The 21095-nt window shown below is 37.1% G+C and overlaps 1 protein-coding gene across 1 annotated transcript in view; it reads left to right on the top strand.

Annotated features, from left to right (window-relative positions):
* Positions 1-21095, top strand: part of COL5A2 (collagen type V alpha 2 chain) — a 201670-nt gene that overhangs the window by 98163 nt on the left and 82412 nt on the right. The window contains 5 exon segments of the mRNA XM_043998231.1: positions 1643-1870; positions 3440-3453; positions 6418-6450; positions 7358-7390; positions 9592-9645. Coding sequence (XP_043854166.1) covers positions 1643-1870; positions 3440-3453; positions 6418-6450; positions 7358-7390; positions 9592-9645 — 362 coding nt within the window.

Raw genomic sequence — 21095 nt, forward strand, 5'->3', positions numbered from 1 at the left:
ACTATAGTATAGGGAGAATTATAGTCTTTTTGGTAGAGAATGTGCCCACATGAAAAAAAAATCATGACTCCTTGAAGTATTTAAGAATGATTAAAACACTTTAGGGCAGCTAAGTGACACACTGAATAGAATGCTGGGCCTGAAATCAGGAAGATTCCTCTTTCTGAGTTTAAATTTGGCCTCAAACACTAACTGTGTGACCCTGGGCAAGTCACTTAACCCTGTTTGCTTCAGTTCTTCATCTGTAAAATGAGCTGGAGAAGGAAGTAGTGAACCACTTCAGTATCTTTGCCAAGAAAACCCCCAAATGGGGTCATGAAGAGCCAGACACAACCAAAACAACTGAACAACAACAACAACTCTTTGGCTAGTTCATCAGCTTTATTTGATGTTTTTCTCTCTTTTTTGGTCTATTCCATTAGTCACTATGAAGTTGATGGAGCCACAATTGGTAGTATAGAGAAGGTCATCATGAGATGACAGAAAGTTTATCTTACCTTGAGACAATCTACACTGGCACTCCTTTGAGCTGTCATTTCACATTAATTTTTAGAACTCTGTTTTGTTTTTTAGCCTGAATTGTTCTTTCCACTTTAAAATAGCTTTATGGTATTTAAAAATCTGTCTCAAAATTTCCATCTTTTATGAAGCCCATCTCTTATTTTTGCTTTTTTTTGGGGGGGGGGGGCTATGAGGGTTAAATGACTTGCCCAGGGTCACACAGCTAGTAAGTGTCAAGTGTCTGAGGCTGGATTTGAACTCAGGTACTCCTGAATCCAGGGCTGATGCTTTATCCATTGCGCCACCTAGCTGCCCCTGAAGCCCATCTCTTATTGATGATTCTTTTTCTCTCTATGCCCTTGGGATTTAGGTACCCCATTCATTTACTTTTTTTTTGGTGAGGCAATTGGGGTTAAGTGACTTGCCCAGGGTCACACAGCTAGTAAGTGTCAAGTGTCTGAGGCTGGATTTGAACTCAGGCACTCCTGAATCCAGGGCTGATGCTTTATCCATTGCGCCACCTAGCTGCCCCTGAAGCCCATCTCTTATTGATGATTCTTTTTCTCTCTATGCCCTTGGGATTTAGGTACCCCATTCATTTACTTTTTTTTTTGGTGAGGCAATTGGGGTTAAGTGACTTGCCCAGGGTCACACAGCTAGTAAGTGTCAAATGTCTGAGGCTGGATTTGAACTCAGGTTTTCCTGAATCCAGGGCCGGTACTCTATCCACTGTGCCACCTAGCTGCCCCTCATTTACTTTTAATATATTTTATTGATATTTTTTGTTTTTTAAAAATCACCTTCAGGGCAGCTAGGTAGCACAGTGGATAGAGCACCAGCCCTGGAGTCAGGAGTACCTGAGTTCAAATCCGGCCTCAGACACTTAACACTTACTAGCTGTGTGACCCTGGGCAAGTCACTTAACCCCAATTGCCTCACTAAAAACAACAACAAAATAAAAAATAAATCACCTTCATTTCCTAAATTCCTGGCCCTATTTTTTTTCTTTCTTTTTTTAAACATATCATCTGGTGTGTGCTTGGAGAATGTTGTTGACTGACTGACTTTCCTTGTAATTATTTTTGGATTCAGAAACTTCAAAGTATCAGTAACATTCCCTCTTTTCTTATTTTTTCCCTAGATGGATATGATGAAGAAATAGCCTGCACACAGAATGGTCAGATGTACTTGAACAGAGATATTTGGAAACCAGCCCCTTGTCAGATCTGTGTCTGTGATAATGGGGCCATTCTTTGTGACCAGATCCAGTGCCAGGAAGTGTTAGATTGTGCAGACCCCATCACTCCTTCTGGAGAGTGCTGTCCTGTCTGTCCAAGTACAACCGGTGTTGGCAGTAATCCCACTTTTGGTAAGAATGCTGGAAATTTGCTATTTTACTCAGAGGGTTGATTAACAATGTTTATCATTAGAAGTTATACAGGCTCAGTTCACCAAATTTCAACTTTGGACTTCATCAGGTTTCCCTTTGAAGAAGGTGGGAAGGGAATGGTAGTAGCCCAGGACCCCTGAAAATTCTACCAAGATCTTATATGGCAACATCTGGCCAATTTTTAGGATGTCCAACCCTGTTGCTTTATTCTACTTAATAAATAATTACTTGCTGCCCTAGTTGTGATGGAATCATTTGTAAAACAGTAACTATAGAGAATATACAGATTGTCTAGGAAGTATTTTAGTGATATAGAATGTACCCAATCAGTTTTCCATAGTACGTAAACTCGTTTGCCAACTATCCCATCTCTTACCCCATCTCTAGGGCATAAATTATAGAGGAAATTTAAAAAATATAAATAATATAGTGCTCAGGTTCCATATATGCATTGACTAAGAAATACTCCAAACTCTTTAGACATTTGGGTAGTTGTAGGTAGAAATGAGGAAAATATAGCATTTAAGGTAAGATAGGAGTGAATTTAGAAGCAGAAATGTGGTACATGAAAAGGCATATCTGTATGTGAATGTTAGATAAAAAACTATTTATGGGCATATAAAACATTAGAGACAAGTATGTATCTGAGAATAAGGTGGGTGAGTATGTTTGGGATTTTTATGCAGTATTTGTAGTAGGATGAAATTTAAAATGTAAAGTGAAGAATTTAGAAGTAAAAAATTCCCCAGTCTCAAATATTTGAAGAATTGGTATATGGAAAACTAATTAGATTTATTCTGCCTGGTCTCAAAGATCAAATGCAAGGCCATTTGATTGAAGTTATAAGGTCTTAAATTTTAGCTTAATATAAAGAACTTTCTAACAATTTGGAAAAATTTAACAGATTGCCTCAGTAGTGAATTCTCATCATGGACCAAACAAGGTCTAGAGGATCACTTTTCAGGGAGACTGTAAAAAGCATTTGGTAGGAAGGCTCAGGTAGGAAGGAGATTAGAAGAAAAAAAAAGATGAATCCAAAGTTCATCTTCAGTCTTAAATCTCTGATCTCATTCAATTCTAAGACTCCATGATGCTATGAAAAGTATTTCGTATGATATATCTTACATATTGCCAATAACAAATTTATGTAAGCTTGATTAAGCTTTTGACAAAAGGGAAAATTCTAAATGTATGTATATTAATTATCAATTAATAATTCATATTTATAAGTTTTATTTATAATTCCATAACTTTAGGAAAGGCTACATACATATTATTTGATGAATAGCTTAATAACACTGGGTATTTCAAAAGTATTAATACTTTATGTTACTCTGAAGCTTTTATCTAGTCATAAATATGTTCAGTAATGTCTGCCTTTGATGGTAAAGTCTTGATTTCAGTTAATTTTTGCCTATAACTTTAAGCTGTTGCATAGTTGACACAGATTTAAAAATAAATATTTGGGAATATAGTGTTTGTGAGTACTTAGCTAGAATTTTCAATTATAAAAATACTCATGGTATATCTGTGCTTTTATTTTTATAGGTAGAGGAAGAAAGGTAAGTTCATGTTTCTTTTGTTTGCATGTCATTCATTCTAGTTTGTACCCATGCTCGCCTAAGGGTTTTTATAAAGTACCATGAAAACACAGGCTCTTAGAATTATTATAATTATTTTTCTTTCTATCACCTATTTATTGCCCCATTCAGCCAGATAAGATTATTGCCCCACTACTAGCTTCAGGAAAATTAATTTCCATTTAAGTATTTATTGACTACCTCTGCTACAGCTAGAACAAGGTTAGCTTATTGCTTTGGGTAGTAGATAAAATGTACATGATTATTACCTTTAAACTAACAATGTAAAAGAAAATCATCTGTGTTTTTACCTTGCTTAGGAAAAGAAAACATCACTTGGGTAAATAAAAAGAACATCCATAAATGACTCAGATTTTATTGAATAATATAGCATATCTGGTACAGGTACTTGAAATTAATTAGTATTCTAACCAGAATTTGCCACGGAGACTAGAATCATGATCCATTTTCAAGTAGAAAGATGAGAATCCTACCTTGAAATTCCCTTTGTTTCTAATCTCTTGTAAAACAAGAGCCATTCCCCAATTGATAAATGGTCAAAGAAAATAAACAGTTTTCAGAAGAAGAAATCAAAGCTGTCTATATTCATATAAAATGCTCTAAATCACTATTGACTAGGGAAATACAAGTTAAGATAACACCGAGGTACCACCTCACACCTATCAAAAATGGAAAATGCTAGAGGGGATGAGGAGAAAACAGGTATGCAGATGAACTACTGGTAGAGCAGTAAATTGGTCCAACAGTGAAAGAGAACTATTTTGCTAAAAGAAATGATGAGGGGGGTGGGTTCAGAAAAACAAGGCAAGGTCTATATGAACTGATACAAGGTGAAATGAGAAGAAATGAGAGATCATTGTGCGGAGTAACGGGAATGTTGCAGTGATGATCTTTATGATGCCATTTGGAGTTTTCTTGGCAAGGATACTAGAGTGTTTTGTCATTTCTTTTTCCAGCTCATTTTATATCGAGGAAACTGAGGCAAACATGGTTATGTGACTTGCCCAAAGTCACACAGCTAGTAAATGTCTGAGGCCAGATTGGAACTCAGGAAGATGAGTCTCCCTAACTCCAGACCTGGCACTCCACCACCTAGCTGCCAGTAAATGATGATCAACTGTGAAAGACTTGGCTACTCTGATCAATACTGTGATCCAAAACAATTCCAAAAGATCCATGATGAAAAAAAGAGGGAACTAATTAATTCTGAATGCAAATTCAAGTATAATTTTCTCCCTTAATTTTGCTTGCTTTTTAAAAACATGGCAAATATGGAAATATGGTTTTCATGACTTCACATGTATAATTGATATCATATTGCATGCATTCAAAGTGGGTTTGGGAAGTGGTGGAAAGGAAGAGAATTTGGAACTCAAAACTTACAAAGAAAAGAATGCTTAAAAATAAATAGATAATACATTTTTAAAATCTTTGAAAACAGAGCTATTCTGTCTCCCCACAAGATAGTTTCATCAAAATCCTAGGGGACATTTTGTACTCAATATTCTCTATTCTGTATTTGTCTTAATTTTAAAATTTTCATCCTTTGTCCCAAAGCTATTCTTCTTTATTAAACCTTGTCCCTTTTGTGGGACCATGTTAATGTCATTAAACATTCTGAATTATATTAGCTACTCAGTCTGTATTAGTAACATATACAAATTCCATGAGTATGTTCTCTATGTCTTTATTCAATTCATCACTACAGATATTGACCAGAATAGATCCCAGGGGTGGCCTATTTATTCCTCTCCCCTTCCACATTTCCTCCACTCTCCCTCAGTCCCTTTATAAACCCTATTCCCTTATGCAGAAGTCACAATCTTCTATTATTTGCCACTCTTTAACCATATCAATATATTTTTTATTTTATATACCCAGCCTGTCTATAAGAATATGTGGGGGGGGCAGCTAGGTGGCGCAGTGGATAGAGCACCAGCCCTGGAGTCAGGAGTACCTGAGTTCAAATCTGGCCTCAGACACTTAATACTTACTAGCTGTGTGACCCTGGGCAAGTCACTTAACCCCAATTGACTCACCAAAAAATAAATAAATAAAATAAAATAAGAATATGTGTGAATACAATGATTTACTGAAAGCAATATTGAATATATCTATCATATCTACCATTAAGGAAAATTAAATTAATTTGACATAATTTAACCTTCAAACACCCATGCTATTCCCCTTCTCCCACTCTTATATTATTGCAGTTGTTACTAATTGATTGACGGCTTCTTCTTAGTACTGAGGTTAAATTCACTAATCTGAAATCACGAGGGCTTTCTATTTTCCTTTTTAAAAGATGCCATAAGATTTTAATCCTTAGAAACTTTCCATGTAATTCATTCTATCTCAGCAGTTAATTACCTTAGCATTGTAGCAACATCTGTCACTTTCTTAAGTAGCTTGAGTATATTTCATCAAATGTAAATGATTAAATTCAATAATTTTTTTCTGATTTTTAAAAATCTTTAGCCATTACTTTTCCTATTGCAATGAGTGTGGCTCTCCATGCCTTTCATTGAATTGTAGATCTCTTTATTTGATCTTAAGCTTCTTAAGGAACTGTGTAATTTTTCATCTTTAAATCTCTAGTACCTAGAGAACTAGACAGTGTCTTATGCATGAGACACTTAGTTGTTGAATTGGATTCCCACTTGCTCCTGCTAAAGTGAATTATTTCCTATATACTCATCTTCATAAAGATAGAAGATAAGAAGGAATTGAAACTTTGCCTCTTGATAATCCTTTCTTATTGGCTGCCCATTGATGTTTGTTAGCTATGTACACAAAAATATTATAACCCTATTTCCCCCAACTTCCATGCGGGATTTTCCTATGGTTAGGTATCATATAGTAGTAAAAACATCATTTGGTAAGATTGTTCATTAATGATAATTTCAATAATTTTATTTTCTATAGGGACAAAAAGGAGAACCTGGATTAGTACCAGTTGTAAGTATTTGTCCTTTCCCCCTATGTAATTTTTATAGAATTAAACATTTCTTTTTGATAGAAAAACATGTGAAAACTATTTCTTGAGTTGAGAAGCACTGATCCAACTGCATGTATGCAGTTCAGAAACTTGAAATGTAAGAGTTTTAGAGTTTATTTGTTAATGATAGCACTTGAATCTAAAATAATAAGTTCTTAAATTTTTATTCAACTTTACCAAAGGACAAAAATATGGCATTTGAAAAAATGAATTTTACTCCACAGTTGTGCAATGAAGGTTGAGTGGCTCCATGCATGTAAGAATGATGTTGTATAAATATATATATATATAAAATAAAAACAAAAAAAGAATTATGTGATGATAACTCTATCATCCAGAGAGAAAAGTGAAAAAAGTGTTTCATTAATTCAAATTGACAGAAACAAAAATCTCATTGATTCTGATGAAATTCCCACAGAATATGTTTTGATTTATAAGTAATTGAAAATCTGATGAAATTTCCCTATGATGGAGCAAAAGAGCCCTGTTCATGTCACATGAAACAGGGATGATCAATTAGACATTTATTACTCAGGTGTTCTTTCTGATATTTTTAGACATTAAATGAGCAAGTGAGTTCTTGTCATTGTATGAAAATGTTGGTATAATATTTATGGTGAGTCATGAAATGCTAGCGGTTCAGATGATATTTCTTGTTAGGTTAATCTTTGAATTTATGTTTACTTTTTGATAGCTGATATAACTTTGACACAGGTATTAGAAATATATAAGACTTTTGTTAGATCATAGACTATCAAGAAGGTAGCTAGTTTAGCCCATGTTAATTTTCTCAAATGCACATTAATTTTATTCTTAGAACTGTGAGGAAAAATACCTTGTATTTTAATGATGATTTTCTTTGTTTAGGTAACTGGAATACGAGGTCGCCCAGGACCTTCAGTAAGTACTTCTATAATTTTATATTCTTTGAGAGTACTGTGACTGGAATAATACTACTTTGAGAAGAATATGGTAAAATCAAAGCATCCAAAATCTAAAGCAAAAAACAATAACAACAAAAACCATCCAAAATGGAATTGGACTGGATCTTTCCCAAAAAGTTTTTTAGAGAAGGAATTTCATCAGTAATAAATAAGATAAAGGATCATTTTGTTATAATTTATATCTCAAAGGACTAAGCTGTGTTAGTTGATGCAGTTCATTTGCACATACTAGAGACAGTAGGATGAAAATTTTATTTAAAAGTAAAATTATAATATCTTCTTGTATTTAAAATGTGTTTGCTCAGATAGGAATTACAATAGCAAAAATATTAAAAGTTTTTAAAAAAATTTATTCCATCAATTGACAAAATTGACATGCCTGAATCTTTGATTATTAACAATCCTGTTCTGGTAGTAGAGTTGTAGTGGATAATAAGAGAACAAAAATTTTAAAATGCAGCATTGTTTTCTAGTGAACCTGATTGAGATTACCAATTGGTTCATAATCTTTAGTAGCTTTGGGGAATAAAGGAATCTAAGAATAACACATTTAAGTTAAGCATTGCAAAATTGTTTTGAATTTAGCTTTAAGTTATCATCTGTGTCTCATAGGTGCCAAGATTTAAAAGACACACATTCACACACATACACCCCACCACCACCACACCACACCATACCGCACTAAAACAAAACATGACAGAGAAACTAAGTAAATTAGCTTTAGTGAATTATGAATCTAACATATCGTAATCATTTATTCTGAAACCTCTCCTTCAACTAGTCATGGATTTTAAATTTAATGAGTTTATGATCTGATTTATTGTGAAATTTTTGCTCTCTTCAGGTGGTTCCAAACTTCCACCTAAGTATGTATTTTATAGAGAATGGTAAAAATGGAAGAATAATTTTTCCTAAAATTCAAAATTTCCATGAGTTATGTTGCTTTCTATAAAAATAATATACCTTCCCCACTTAGGAGAAACTGAAAACTTTTAATATTTATTAGAAATATTTTGAACATCCTCTACAAAAGTCCTTTTCTGAAATTTTATCATGGCATGGAGATGCTCTTGGGTTCTCAATGAATATGCCAGCTGAGCACAAGTTTGGGATGGTCCTGCTAGAATATATAGGTTCCATATATAGGCTTAATATCTGTCCCCGAGGAGCAGCCTAAATATGCTCTCAAATGCTCATTAACAGTTAGTTTCATTTAGCAGTGGGAGATTTGGGGTGAAATTCCAGAAACTATGAACCAAGGTATGAGCTGGAAGGAATATCCACATGAATAAAGTCATGGATCTTAAACTACTTTTGAATGGGAAACTATAGCAATTATAATATTTGGAAAGTGAAGTGGGTATTCCATCCACAAGTAAGTGATAAGGCGTGATGAATTATTTAAAAAAACTTTGGAGAGCTAAAAGTCATTAGTTGGTTAAATATTTTGTCAATTTCCCATTGAGAATTTCAACAACTCTACTTTGGTGTGTGTCAAATAGGAGACAACAACTGAGGGTTTGGACTTTTCGTTTTCTCTAATTTTTGAGATTTGAACCTAATAATTTAATAGTGATACAATATATTCATCTTTTGAGGCATTTTTATATATCTTGTGATTATATGCACAGTAACAGATTGGCCCTGAGAATTTTTGCATGGGTAACTTTTAATTATAACAGCAGTCATTTTCTTTTGCTATTTTAATCAGTGAGGTCCATGATGGAATCTACTGCTTCTTTAAAGTCTCTGCCAGTGGCATTGCTATATTGACAGACCATGTTAATAGACTGAAGAAAATAGATTTAGAACATTCTTAAGAAATGATGGGGGGGGCAGCTAGGTGGCGCAGTGGATAGAGCACCGGCCCTGGAGTCAGGAGTACCTGAGTTCAAATCCAGCCTCAGACACTTAACACTTACTAGCTGTGTGACCCTGGGCAAGTCACTTAACCCTCATTGCCCTGCAAAAAAAAAAAAATGATGGGCTACCACCACATGCACATATGTTTTATTTTCTGCATTTTGAAAATTGTCTAAATAAAAAAGAATGTTTTTTCCATTTTTATTACATCAAATAGAGGTTTAATTTTTAGCTTTGTGTTGTATTAAATGTATGTACCTTCATATGACATCAGTTTCTTTATGTTATATTTAGGGACCTCCAGGATCTCAAGGACCAAGAGGAGAACGAGGCCCTAAAGGCAGACCTGTAAGTTACCAAATGACTTTGTCCTGTTAGACATCTTCCCATGCCAGACAAGCCTGGAACATTTTCAGTGGTCCTAACCGTGGTACTTATTTCTAGTCCTCTGTCTTATCCCATTAAACATTTCAAGTTACTCTTTGTTTGTAGTGGTTATGCAGACATGGTTCTGCCTTAAATTCCAATGATTTATTCAGTGTTTATGCATTTTGGTCACTGGATGTATGACCTTAGACAAATCATTTAACTTCTCAGTTCCTCAAACATCTAATTCATTGATTTATAAAGAAGTAGTGATCTATATTGGTAAATGGAGTTTCACCACCAGGAGTTCCCGCACCCTAATAAAATCATAGGTCCAACCCCTTTTCCTATGAACAAAAAGGGTATTTATAAGATATACATAAATGATATATGCTAGATCCTTGAGAGCTCATTTCAAAGTAACAAAAAAGAATATGAGAAGGGAAATTATTAATACACTGAACTGCTTTTAGATGTGATAAGAAATGGATATTGTCAAGAATATGTTATAATGCTGACCCATACAGGTGACATTTCTATTCAGCAGGATTAACTGCAAGGTGAAAACAAAAGAGGAAAAAGAATAATTATTCAAGTTCTTTCAAGTCCAGTTATAAACTAAATTTTGTGATTTTCCCAGTAACCCTAAGTATTTAGTAGGTCAAAAACCATGATGCTATTACAGGGAGGGGTTTTTCCCCCAAAAGTTCTTGCTGGGACAAAACTAAAGCCTTTAGGGTAAAATGATCCACTTCTGTCTCTTGAATTTAAGCCAAGGAATAGATACAATAAAGATTAAAGGGTTTGTAACTACTGTCCCAGCGTATATACAGAACCAATACTCGAGTCCTTAGGGAGTCTGATTCCTTTTCTTCTTGTTTCCTTACAACAAATAACCAGACTTTTCACAATTCCATGATATACTCTCTACAGGTTAAATTATAGGATATTCTGATGAGTAATGCTATTATTTATCCATGACAGCATTTAAAGTTTTATCTTCTCTAGGATATGTCTACATAAGAGAATCATCTGCAACTGTACCAATTTTTGACCCCCAAATATGTGTGTAGTGGGGAAATGAGCTAAGAAAAGGAATGAATCACATGAACACATTTCCCAGAAACTAACAAAACTTATTCCATATCTTATTCTTCCCACAGTCAGTCACCAGAGTAATAGCTTTCTAGGTCAATATTTTGACTCATTATCTATCACCTCTACTACTACCTATTTCAACACCCTAAGTGCCTATTCACCTAACCTGCTCCAGAAACCAATATGATAGATCTATCTGCAGTTACTAAATTAAATCTTGATATATGAAGCCCATTGCCATATCTCAGTCTTTGCCGGCATCTGCCTAGTGCAAGAACTGAAGACTTATTATGATGTATATAATGTCCAACAGAACTGTCTTCCTTTCTTATTAGAGCCTCTGCTCATCAGTAATGATTCTAGAAAAAAAAAGACAGTTATCCTTTCCACATTGTGACTTTCCCTATCATGGCTTTGATATATCACTTGTCAGCATGAGAAATTAAGTGGGGATTTTTGGGGGTAGTTTTGTGGAAGCTGCAGACAACACATGAAGGGCAGCAGATGACACAAAAAAAAGTTTAGAAACTGAGAAATGCACAACATATAGGTGTAGTATTGTATAATGTCAACATAGTTTATTTTAAAAACCATAATAATTCAGTCTTCTCTGATATGGAGAGAGGGCCAACATTTTTATGTAGATTTTCCAAATTGTAGGGGTGCTGCACCCCTAAACCCCCTGATATGGAAAGGATAACTGGACCTTAAATACTCTTCTTTTTTTTTACCCTTTCCGCTTTATCAAGACCTTCCTACTCTGTCTCCTGTACCTACCTCCCTGCCTCCCCTTCATATGGACCTCTGTACTACACTCCAAGGACTCTTATACTATTCCAGGTTTCTCCCATTAATGAGCAGTAGACCATTTTCCAGTAAGCAATTTAATATGGTAACCTTAGAAACATTTCTTTGCATTTTAAAAAATGACAGAAGAGACAACCAAGTGGTTATCCCAAAAGAATGAATTGATAATAGTGCAATTTTAGATATAGTATCTAGAAAAATGTGATATATTTTGTTCAAGGATAGAAATGTAGTATTAGAAGCCTTTATTAAGTGCTTTTTGGACACTGCCCTAAGTCCTGGGGATACAATCACTATCAAGCAAAATAGTGCCTTAAAAGTGCTTACATCCTAATGGGGGTAAACAGCACATAAAAGAGAACTAGAAAGAGAAGGGAGGACTTGCTAGGTGTCATAGTGCGGAGATGTCTGAGAAGAAGTATGATGGCATGGGAGATGAAAACTTGCTAGTCAGAGCCTGGCTTCCAAGGGGCAGAGTTTAATTTTCTGGTGGGAGGAAGATGAGGATGATGATGATGGCTGCAGCGGAGGCAGTGGTGGGGACAACTAGCATTTAAGGTTTTAAAGCACTTTGAACATATCATTTAATTTTATTTTCACAACAGCCATGCAAAGAAGGTTATATTATTGTCCTCATTTTATAGATAAGGAAACTGATATACACATAGGTTAAGTAACTTGTCCAGGGTCATATAGCCAATCAGGGTCTGAAGCAGGATTTGAACTCTAGTCTTCCCAACTGTAAGTCCCATGTTCTATACCCCATGCCATAAAACCACATGATAGCAATATGGGCACGGGCAACATGGTGTGGAGATGGGAAGAGAGGCCTATCTAGTAGCCCTCAGTTCACACCACATACATGTCTTCACATTTTGTCCTTGAATGTCTGCCCTTAGTCATGATATTGCTTGTAGGATTCTTTTGAATCACTCACTGGCCAACAGCTTTACTTTTGTGAGAGGAAACAAGATAGGGTTGGTATCAATCCTATTCCCCATCTGAGGCTAGAGAGTAGCAACAGCACACAAACATTGTGGTGCAACATCGTTCAATGAAATAGAACAACAGTTTTCAAACTTTGTGATCCAAGTGATGGAGGAGGCTAAAAGGGTTAACAGATAAACTGAGGCTTGAGTCCTTATCAATAGTACCTAAAAGGGTTAATAGAGAAACTAAGGTATGTGTTCTTATCAAGAGTATTGTAACCTTTCTTTTACTTGACTTTTAGCTCCTTAAAGTGGGGCACTGTTTCCAGGCTGTAGTATCTCAAGCTTAAGAAGTCCCAGGTGGTATGATTTAAGGAGGATCAGGTTCTTCACTCACCTGGACTGTTCCCTGGTCCGTAGATGACCCCAGGTCAATTTGCTAAACAACCAGCTTTGTGTGTTGTGGTTGTTAGGTCCTACGAGCCTGTGCCCCTCCCCCACCTGGGCCACTGCTACTCAAGCTACCTCCTGGTTCTCAGCAGGGGTGAAAAACCCAAGTTCTGACTCAGCACCAGCATAGACCCCTGTAGTCTCCCCCCTGCCCAGGGCTCAGCCCTCTCACCAGACTGTGAGCTTAGCTCCAGACAACACTGGTACTTCAGCTGATTTAGAGGGACTGGCTCTGTGTCAGGGTAACTGTGGGGTTGGGCTTGACTCCTGTCTCAGCACAGCAGCGCCCTCCTTCTGATCTTCCAAGATGAGCAGACAGAGAAAGGTGAGGACCATAGAAAGTTTCTTCAGTAACAAGGGAGATCAAGGGGCACCCTCAGAGGAAGATGTCAACATCAGGGCCCCTATATCTAAAGCTTCCAAGAAAAATATGAATTGGTCTCAGACCATAGAGGTGCTCAAAAAGGACTTTGAAGATAAAGTTAGAGAGGTAGAGGAAAAAATGGAAAGAGAAATGAGGGTGATGCAGGAAAGACATGAGAAAAAAAAGTCAAATTTGAAAAGTCAAATTGGCCAAATGGAAAAGGAGGTACAAAAGCTCTCTGATGAAAATAATTGCCTAAGAATTAGGATTGAACAAATGGAAGCCAGTGACTTTATGAGACACCAAGACACAATAAAGCAAATCCAAATGAATAAAAAAATAGAGGGCAATGTGAAATATCTTCTGGGAAAAACTGCTGACCTGGAAAATAGGTCCAGGAGAGATAACTTGAAAATTATTGGTCTACCTGAAAATCATGATCAAGGAAAGAGCTTAGACATCATCTTCCAAGATATTCTCGGGGAAAATTGCCCTGAAATTCTAGAAGAAGCAGCTAAAATAGAAATTGAAAGAATCCACCAATCACCTCCAGAAAGAGATCCCAAAAGGAAAACTCCTAGGAATATTATAGCCAAATTCCAGAGCTCTCAGGTCAAGGAGAAAATACTGCAAGCTGCCAAAAAGAAAGAATTCAAGTACTGTGGAGCCCCAGTCAGGATAACACAAGATCTAGCAGCTTCTACATTAAAGGACCGGAGGGCATGGAATATGATATTCCAGAGGGCAAAGGAAATGGGATTACAACCAAGAATCACCTACCCAGCAAAACTCAGCATAATCTTTCAGCAGAAAAAATGGGACTTGAATGAAAAAGAAGACTTCCAGATATTTGTGATGAAAAGACCTGAACTGAATGGCAAATTTGACTTCCAAATACAAGACCCTAGATAACCATAAAAAATTGGAGCTGGGGGACATGCCTGGGGTCATACGGTGGGCAACTGTCTTGTGTTTGAGGCTGGGTTTTGGCTGGGATCTCCCTGGGTCCAGGGGTGATGCTTTGTCCACTGTGTCACCTAGTTAGGTGATGACATCTTTAGGTTTAAATTGAGGGGTGAAGGGAATTCACTGGGGGAGGGGGAAGGGCAGAGGTGAAATCCTACATGAAAGAAACAGGAAAAGACTTATGGAGTAGAGGGAAGAGATGGGAGAGGAAAAGGGCAGTAAATGAATTTTACACTCATCAGAAAAGGCTCTCAAAGACCTTAAACTCATCAGAGCAGCCTCAAGGAGGGACTAATAGACACACCCAACTGGATGGAGTAATCTATTCAATCTGGGCAGTAAATGAGCCTAACACTCTTCAGAACTGGCTCAAAGACCTCAATCTCATTAGAATTGGATCAAGGAGGGAATAATGTACACACTCAATTGGGTGGAGTGATCTCTCTAACCCTGCAGGAAAATAGATGGGGAAGGGGATAAAGAGAGAGGGGCAAAAGAAGGAAGGGCAGAGTGGGGGAGGGGACAGACAGAGGCAAAGCCCTTTTGAAGAATGATAGGATGAAAGAAGATGGATAATAGAATAAATATCATGGGGAAGGGAATAGGATGGAAGGGAAACAGTTAATAATAGTAATCATGAAAAAGAGAAAAGGGGGAAAATTGCACAAAACAAAATTATTTATAGCAACTCTTGGTGGAGGCTAAGAATTGAGAATCAAGGGAATGTCCATCAATTGAGGAATGATGGAAAAAGCTGTCTATAGGATTGTAGTGGAATGGTTTTGTGCTACAGGAAATGACAAACAGTATGATCCCCCCAAAACCTGGAAAGACTAATGAACATTGATGTATAATGAAGTGAGCAGAGCTGGGAGGACATTGTGCATAGTGACAGCAGTATTGTTCAATGAGCAATTGTGAATGACTTAACTACTCTCAGCAATGCAATGATCCAGGACAATCCCAAGGAACTAATGAGGAAGCATACTATTCACCCCCATAGAAAGAACTGATAAAAAGAACACTTGTGGATTGTACATATATAACCTGGTTGTGATCTTGTGGAGGGGAGAGGAAAGGGAGGGAGGGAAGGAGAAAAATTTGGAACTCTAAACCTTATGAAAATGAATGTTGAAAACTACCCTTACATGTAACTGGAAAAAATAAAATAAATGTTTGTTGCTAAAAAAAAAAAAGAGTACTGTGACTAAGAGGATTAAAGTCCCTATTAACCAATAACCATCAACAGAGACAGTAAGTAGGGACCATTAACCATTAATAGCCATTAATATCCCTAGATGACAGGACACCTAGAAACCAGATCTTAAGTAAAGAGATATCAAAAACACAGAGACCCTCTAGCTTTGACAAGTTTAAGCATGTCTTTAGGAACGTGCACAGAAAGGACCATATGTGTCCTTAGGTTCACCTTATGACATGTAAATCCCAAAAACACACCTCCAAGGGAAAAGGTACCTGCTTCAGGGGTTATCTTAGGACCCTGGGAAGTCCAAATTAGAATAAGACCTCCCATCTACCTCTTTAAGGAGGAGATTAAGATAATGAGAAGATAACCTACTTTTTTTCACTATAAATATAACCATTTTCATCCCCCTATTGGAGATTCCTTTTCTTTTTTTAACTATGGTGTTCTCCCTGTGGCCTCACAAGTATTCTAATAAAACCAGGGAAACTGAGTCACTGAGTCTTGTAATTCCTTAGGACACCTCATAATCAATTTGATCAGTTAAATCCATCCCCCCCTTCACAAGGACCCCTTTATAGCATTAGAAATTACTGAGGGCTACCCAAAAAGTTTTTGTTTATGAGGATTATCTCTATCAACACTTACCATATTAGAAGTTAGAGTGGGGCAGCTAGGTGGTGCAGTGGATAAAGCACTGGCCTTGGATTCAAGAGGACCTGAGTTCAAATCCAGCCTCAGACACTTGACACTTACTAGCTATGTGACCCTGGGCAAGTCACTTAATCCTCATTGCCCCTCCCCCCCCAAAAGTTAAAGCATCTTAATATTACAGAAGTAGTTTTGACTTCACAGATACCCCTGAAAGGGTCACAGGGATTCTCAGTTGTCCCTGGCCCACACTTTGAGAACTGTTGCTCTAGAATATCTGATACCAGGCTACCCCATATTGGTCTGGCCTCTTGTTTTGCCATAGTTTCTCAGATCCGGGTTTTCCCTGTTCTTGTCAGGGACCTGAACGAATAAGAGTCTACTTAAGTAGAGTATGCTCATGCTCCTTCTAGCAAAGATGGTTTCAGCTGATTAGCAAGCATGTGTTCATATGGAATGGGGTTTTGTAGCTATGGATGTGAGGCCTCATTTAACTCTCCATAAATATGTTAGCTCCAACAATAGCCAGCATTCTCTTGGGGCCCAAGTCTGAATTGAATTTGCAAGATTGGTTGCAGGGAGGCAGTTCTCTCTGTTTCCTGGTTTTAACCCATAAGCTCCTCCACTTCCATAAGTGAAATGTTAGGGTAGAGAAAAGGACTGTACCTGTGATTTTACTGGTAGGGGAATTAGAAAGTGAAAAACTACTTCTACCTAAGCACTTTCTCTGCAATCTGATAGAGCTGCCCAGTATGCTGAGAAGGAAAGTGAATTCTTCAGAGTCACACAGCTTGTATGTGCCAGAGGCAGGATTTGACCCCAGGTGTTGGTTTCAAGGCCAATTCTCTGTTTACTGCACCAAGCAAAATGTTAAAGAAAAAAGGGAGGGGTAGGGGAATTGGAGTTTGAGCCTGAAAAGAGGTTATACCTTATGTTAAATGGTCAATTGAAGAGAAAAGAGGAAGGGGTGCAATTGGTTAAAGCCTTTTCTGCTGCAATTCAAACTTCCTCCCCACTTTTTCTTGTTCTTTTGTCTTCAAAGACTAGGGAAGGGCCAAATTTTTATTAATGCTTACTCTGAGGGGCAGCTAGGTGGCGCAGTGGATAGAGCACCAGCCCTGAATTCAGGAGGACCTGAGTTCAAATCCGGCCTCAGACACTTGACACTTACTAGCTGTGTGACTCTAGGCAAGTCACTTAACCCCATTTGCGTCACCAAAAAAACAACAACAAAAAAACCAAAAAATGCTTACTCTGTGCTAGGCACTGTGCTAAGTGGTTTACATATATTATCTTATTTGATCTTCTGGACAACTCGGTGGGGGTAGATGCTATTATACTCTCCATTTTACAGTTGAGGAAACTGAGACAGAGGTGAAGTGACTTGTCTAAGGTCACACAGCTAATCAGTTTCTGAGGCTGGATTTGAACTCGTGTGTTCTTGACTCCAGACTCAGCACTCATTCAATGTTCCACCTAGCTGCTGATGTTATGACTCTGCTTGTGAAATTGTGAAAATTTTTGTCTGCTGTTTAACATAATGCCAAATAGTCAACATTTATTAAGTGTATACTATATGCAATACAAAAAAGACACACCCTGCCCTCAAGGAGTTTACAATCTAATAGGGGAAGACAAGGCACAAAAGGAAGCTATGAAGGAGTGGTATGGTAGAAAAGGCTGTGAAGTCCCAAAATAGGGCAACTGGGTGGGAAATAAGATGTCTGTGCCAAATCCCCTCCTTAAATAGAGCTTTTGGAGTTCATGTCTCTGCCCTCTAATCAGAGAGGAACAGGGTAGTGATGAGGTGTGAGTATGAAGACTGACTGTGATGTGGGATGGAATTAGGCTCAAATTGATCATGAGTCATCCCAAAAGAATTACAAGACTCAGTGACTCAGTTTCCCAAGTTTTGTTGCAATATTGTGAGTGACCACAGGGAGAGAACCAGAAAAGTAGAAAGGTATCTCTCGAATAGGGAAAGGAAAGATAGTTATATTTATAGTATGGATAAATTGATTATCAGTCTCATTATAATCTCTACCTTAGGGAAGTACAGAGGAAGGCTTTTCCTAATTTGGAGTTCCTGGGGGCTTGAGCCAAATCTGAGGATGGTACCTTTTTGCCTGGAGGTGTGTTTTTAGGGTTTATATGTCATAAGGTGAATCTGGGGACAAATTTGGCTTTTTCTGTGCATGTCACTTTTTGATTCCCATGGCTAGTTTCAAAATATTTTCATTTATCAGTTTGAATTTCTATACCCTGTCAGTGTATCATTGTTATAGTTAAGATCTCTATGATCTGCCTCTGTATGTTCTTGTTATGGGTACTGATTAATGTTGGGGTAGTGAGAACCCAGGCCTTGATTTGTATTAATGAAGACTGAAGTCTTAAGTTATCCATTAACTGTGGTCTGAATCCCTCTTAGAGCTCAGATCTAAATTAGAGCTTGGGTCTTAGGTTTTTTTCTATTAACCCCTTTTTTACCTCCTACATCAACTGGATCTTTTTTTTTTTAATGTTTTCCATTTGAAACATTTATTTCTTTTCTTTGGGGGGGGGTGTGTGTGTGTGAAGCAATGGGGGTTAAGTGACTTGCCCAGGGTCACACAGCTAGTAAATGTCAAGGGTCTGAGGCCGGATTTGAACTCAGGTCCTCCTGAATCCAGGGCCAGTGCTCTTCCACTGCGCCACCTAGCTGCCCCCATCAATTGGATCTTGCAGGATGAAGAGGTTATCCCAAGGATGAATTTCTGAGCCATGGGGGAAAATCCCAAAGTAATGCACCAAGTTTGAAAATATATCTTTCCTCAGACTGTGAAAAGGATGTGTGTGTGTGTGTGTGTGTGTGTGTATGTGTGTGTGTGTATGTATGTATGAGTTTATGTCTACATCCCATGATCTCCAGTGTGGGAAATTAAGTGTTCATTGTCTCAAGTTCCCAAATTCCTCCTCTCTTCCAATCTATTCCCTAGCCCTAATTCTCTTTTTCTGTTATACATTATATTTGCCAGTTATGCTTAAAACTGTGGTACTGGAGAGGAGGAGGGAAGGGAATTATAACAGTACTTGTCACTGAGCTAATTCTGAAGAGGTCCTTGATCATGATAGTGAGGATGGGTAAAGTACAGAATATTTTACTTGAGGTACTATACTTATAATATTTGATACTATACTATACTGTGCCATATACAATACTGTATACGCTATACATACTGCCCAGGCAACCTCTAAAAGTCTTGAAGCTTCAGAGACCAAACTGTCTGCCTCGTGCTGAATTCAAAATAAAAGCTATGTATTGAATGCTATGAGAGACCTCTAAGACTATATTAAACATCACATTTATTTCTATTGAACCCTTTAAATTGGTAGGTTTGCTTTCTAAAGGTTACTACTTACCTACTTACTCCAGGTTAGGTAGATACTCAATTTGTTGGGGCTTGACTATTCATGTGACTATCTGAAAAAGGGAAAGTCCAAAAAGCAATGGTGAGCAAGCTAGAATAAGAGCAGTGAAATAGAATTTCTTGATTGCATCCCTCACTTTTTTTTTATGATTGTATTTTTCTGTAGTCAATTCTCAGTGATTCTATTTACCCAAATACGATTGAGCTAGTTTATCAACGATGGATGTTTAAATGTTGCCATCTAGTGGCAAATTTTGGGATATTCTTTTTATTACTTAGTGTTAAATTGTACTAGGGAAACAATAGTGAATGTGTGTGCCTTGTGGCATTGTATTTAATTAAATGTAAACATAAATAGAAATGAGCAATTATTTGTTTACTTTTAGAATGAGAATATACAATTTCTAATTTCTAGTCTTCACATTAGTTATTCTGAAACTTTCATTAAAAAATGGGTTTCAAGGGGCAGGTAGATGGCGCAGTGGATAGAGCACTGGCCCTGGAATCAGTAGTACCTGAGTTCAAATCAGGCCTCAGACACTTAACATTTACTGGCTGTGTGACCCTGGGCAAGTCACTTAACCCCAATTGCCTCACAAAACAACAACAACAACAACAACAACAAACAAAAACAAAAAAATGGGTTTCAGAATCATCCATTATACCTCCAAAGATTATCAGTTGATATACCCCATGGATTTATTAAGTAAACCCTTTTTGTTATTATTATTATTTTTTAAGTGAGGCAGTTGGGGTTAAGTGACTTGCCCAGGGTCACACAGTCAGTAAGTGTTAAGTGTCTGAGGCCGGATTTGAACTCAGGTACTCCTGACTCCAGGGCCGGTGCTCTATCCACTGCGCCACCTAGCTGCCCCTCTTTTTGTTAGTATTAAAAATAATCTTTTAACTAGGGTCACTCCAGAGTAATTTTATAACAGTCATTTTCTCATTTAGGATTTTTTCTTTTTCCAAAATCCCAGTTCTGTAGCTCTGGTAGCCTATATTTTTTAAACAAGGCTTGGCATGACAAAAGCTTTAATTTGGGTCTGTTTGAAAAGCATATTTACAGATCAGTCTTCCAGACAACGTCTTTCCCAAATAGTAGCATAGGGAAGGATAATGTCTATTTCTATAGCTCGCCAAACTTCCCTCTACTTTGGTGATGGAGAATAATATCAAGTGCTATATTTCTAGGTGCATTATTTTTTGTCTTTCAAGGTGAAAGCTCCTTGGAAGCAGGGATTATATATTGTATTTTACTTTATGTATATTGTAATACCTAATTACTGCTAAGTAATAGTATCCAGCAAATGATGTAATCAGTTACCAGTCAATAAGCATTTATTAAGCACCTAGTATGTGTCAGTCACAGTGCTAATTGCTGGGAATACATTGAAAAATAAAAGAAAGTTCTTGTCTTTGAGGAAGTTACAATCTAATGGGGGAGACAACATGCAAATAACTATATGCAAACCAAATACTAAAGGATACATACATATATATATATATATGTATATATATATATATACACACACACACATACATACATATATGTA

Source organism: Dromiciops gliroides, chromosome 3 (genome assembly GCF_019393635.1).
Source record: "Dromiciops gliroides isolate mDroGli1 chromosome 3, mDroGli1.pri, whole genome shotgun sequence".
Lineage (NCBI taxonomy): Eukaryota > Metazoa > Chordata > Mammalia > Microbiotheria > Microbiotheriidae > Dromiciops > Dromiciops gliroides.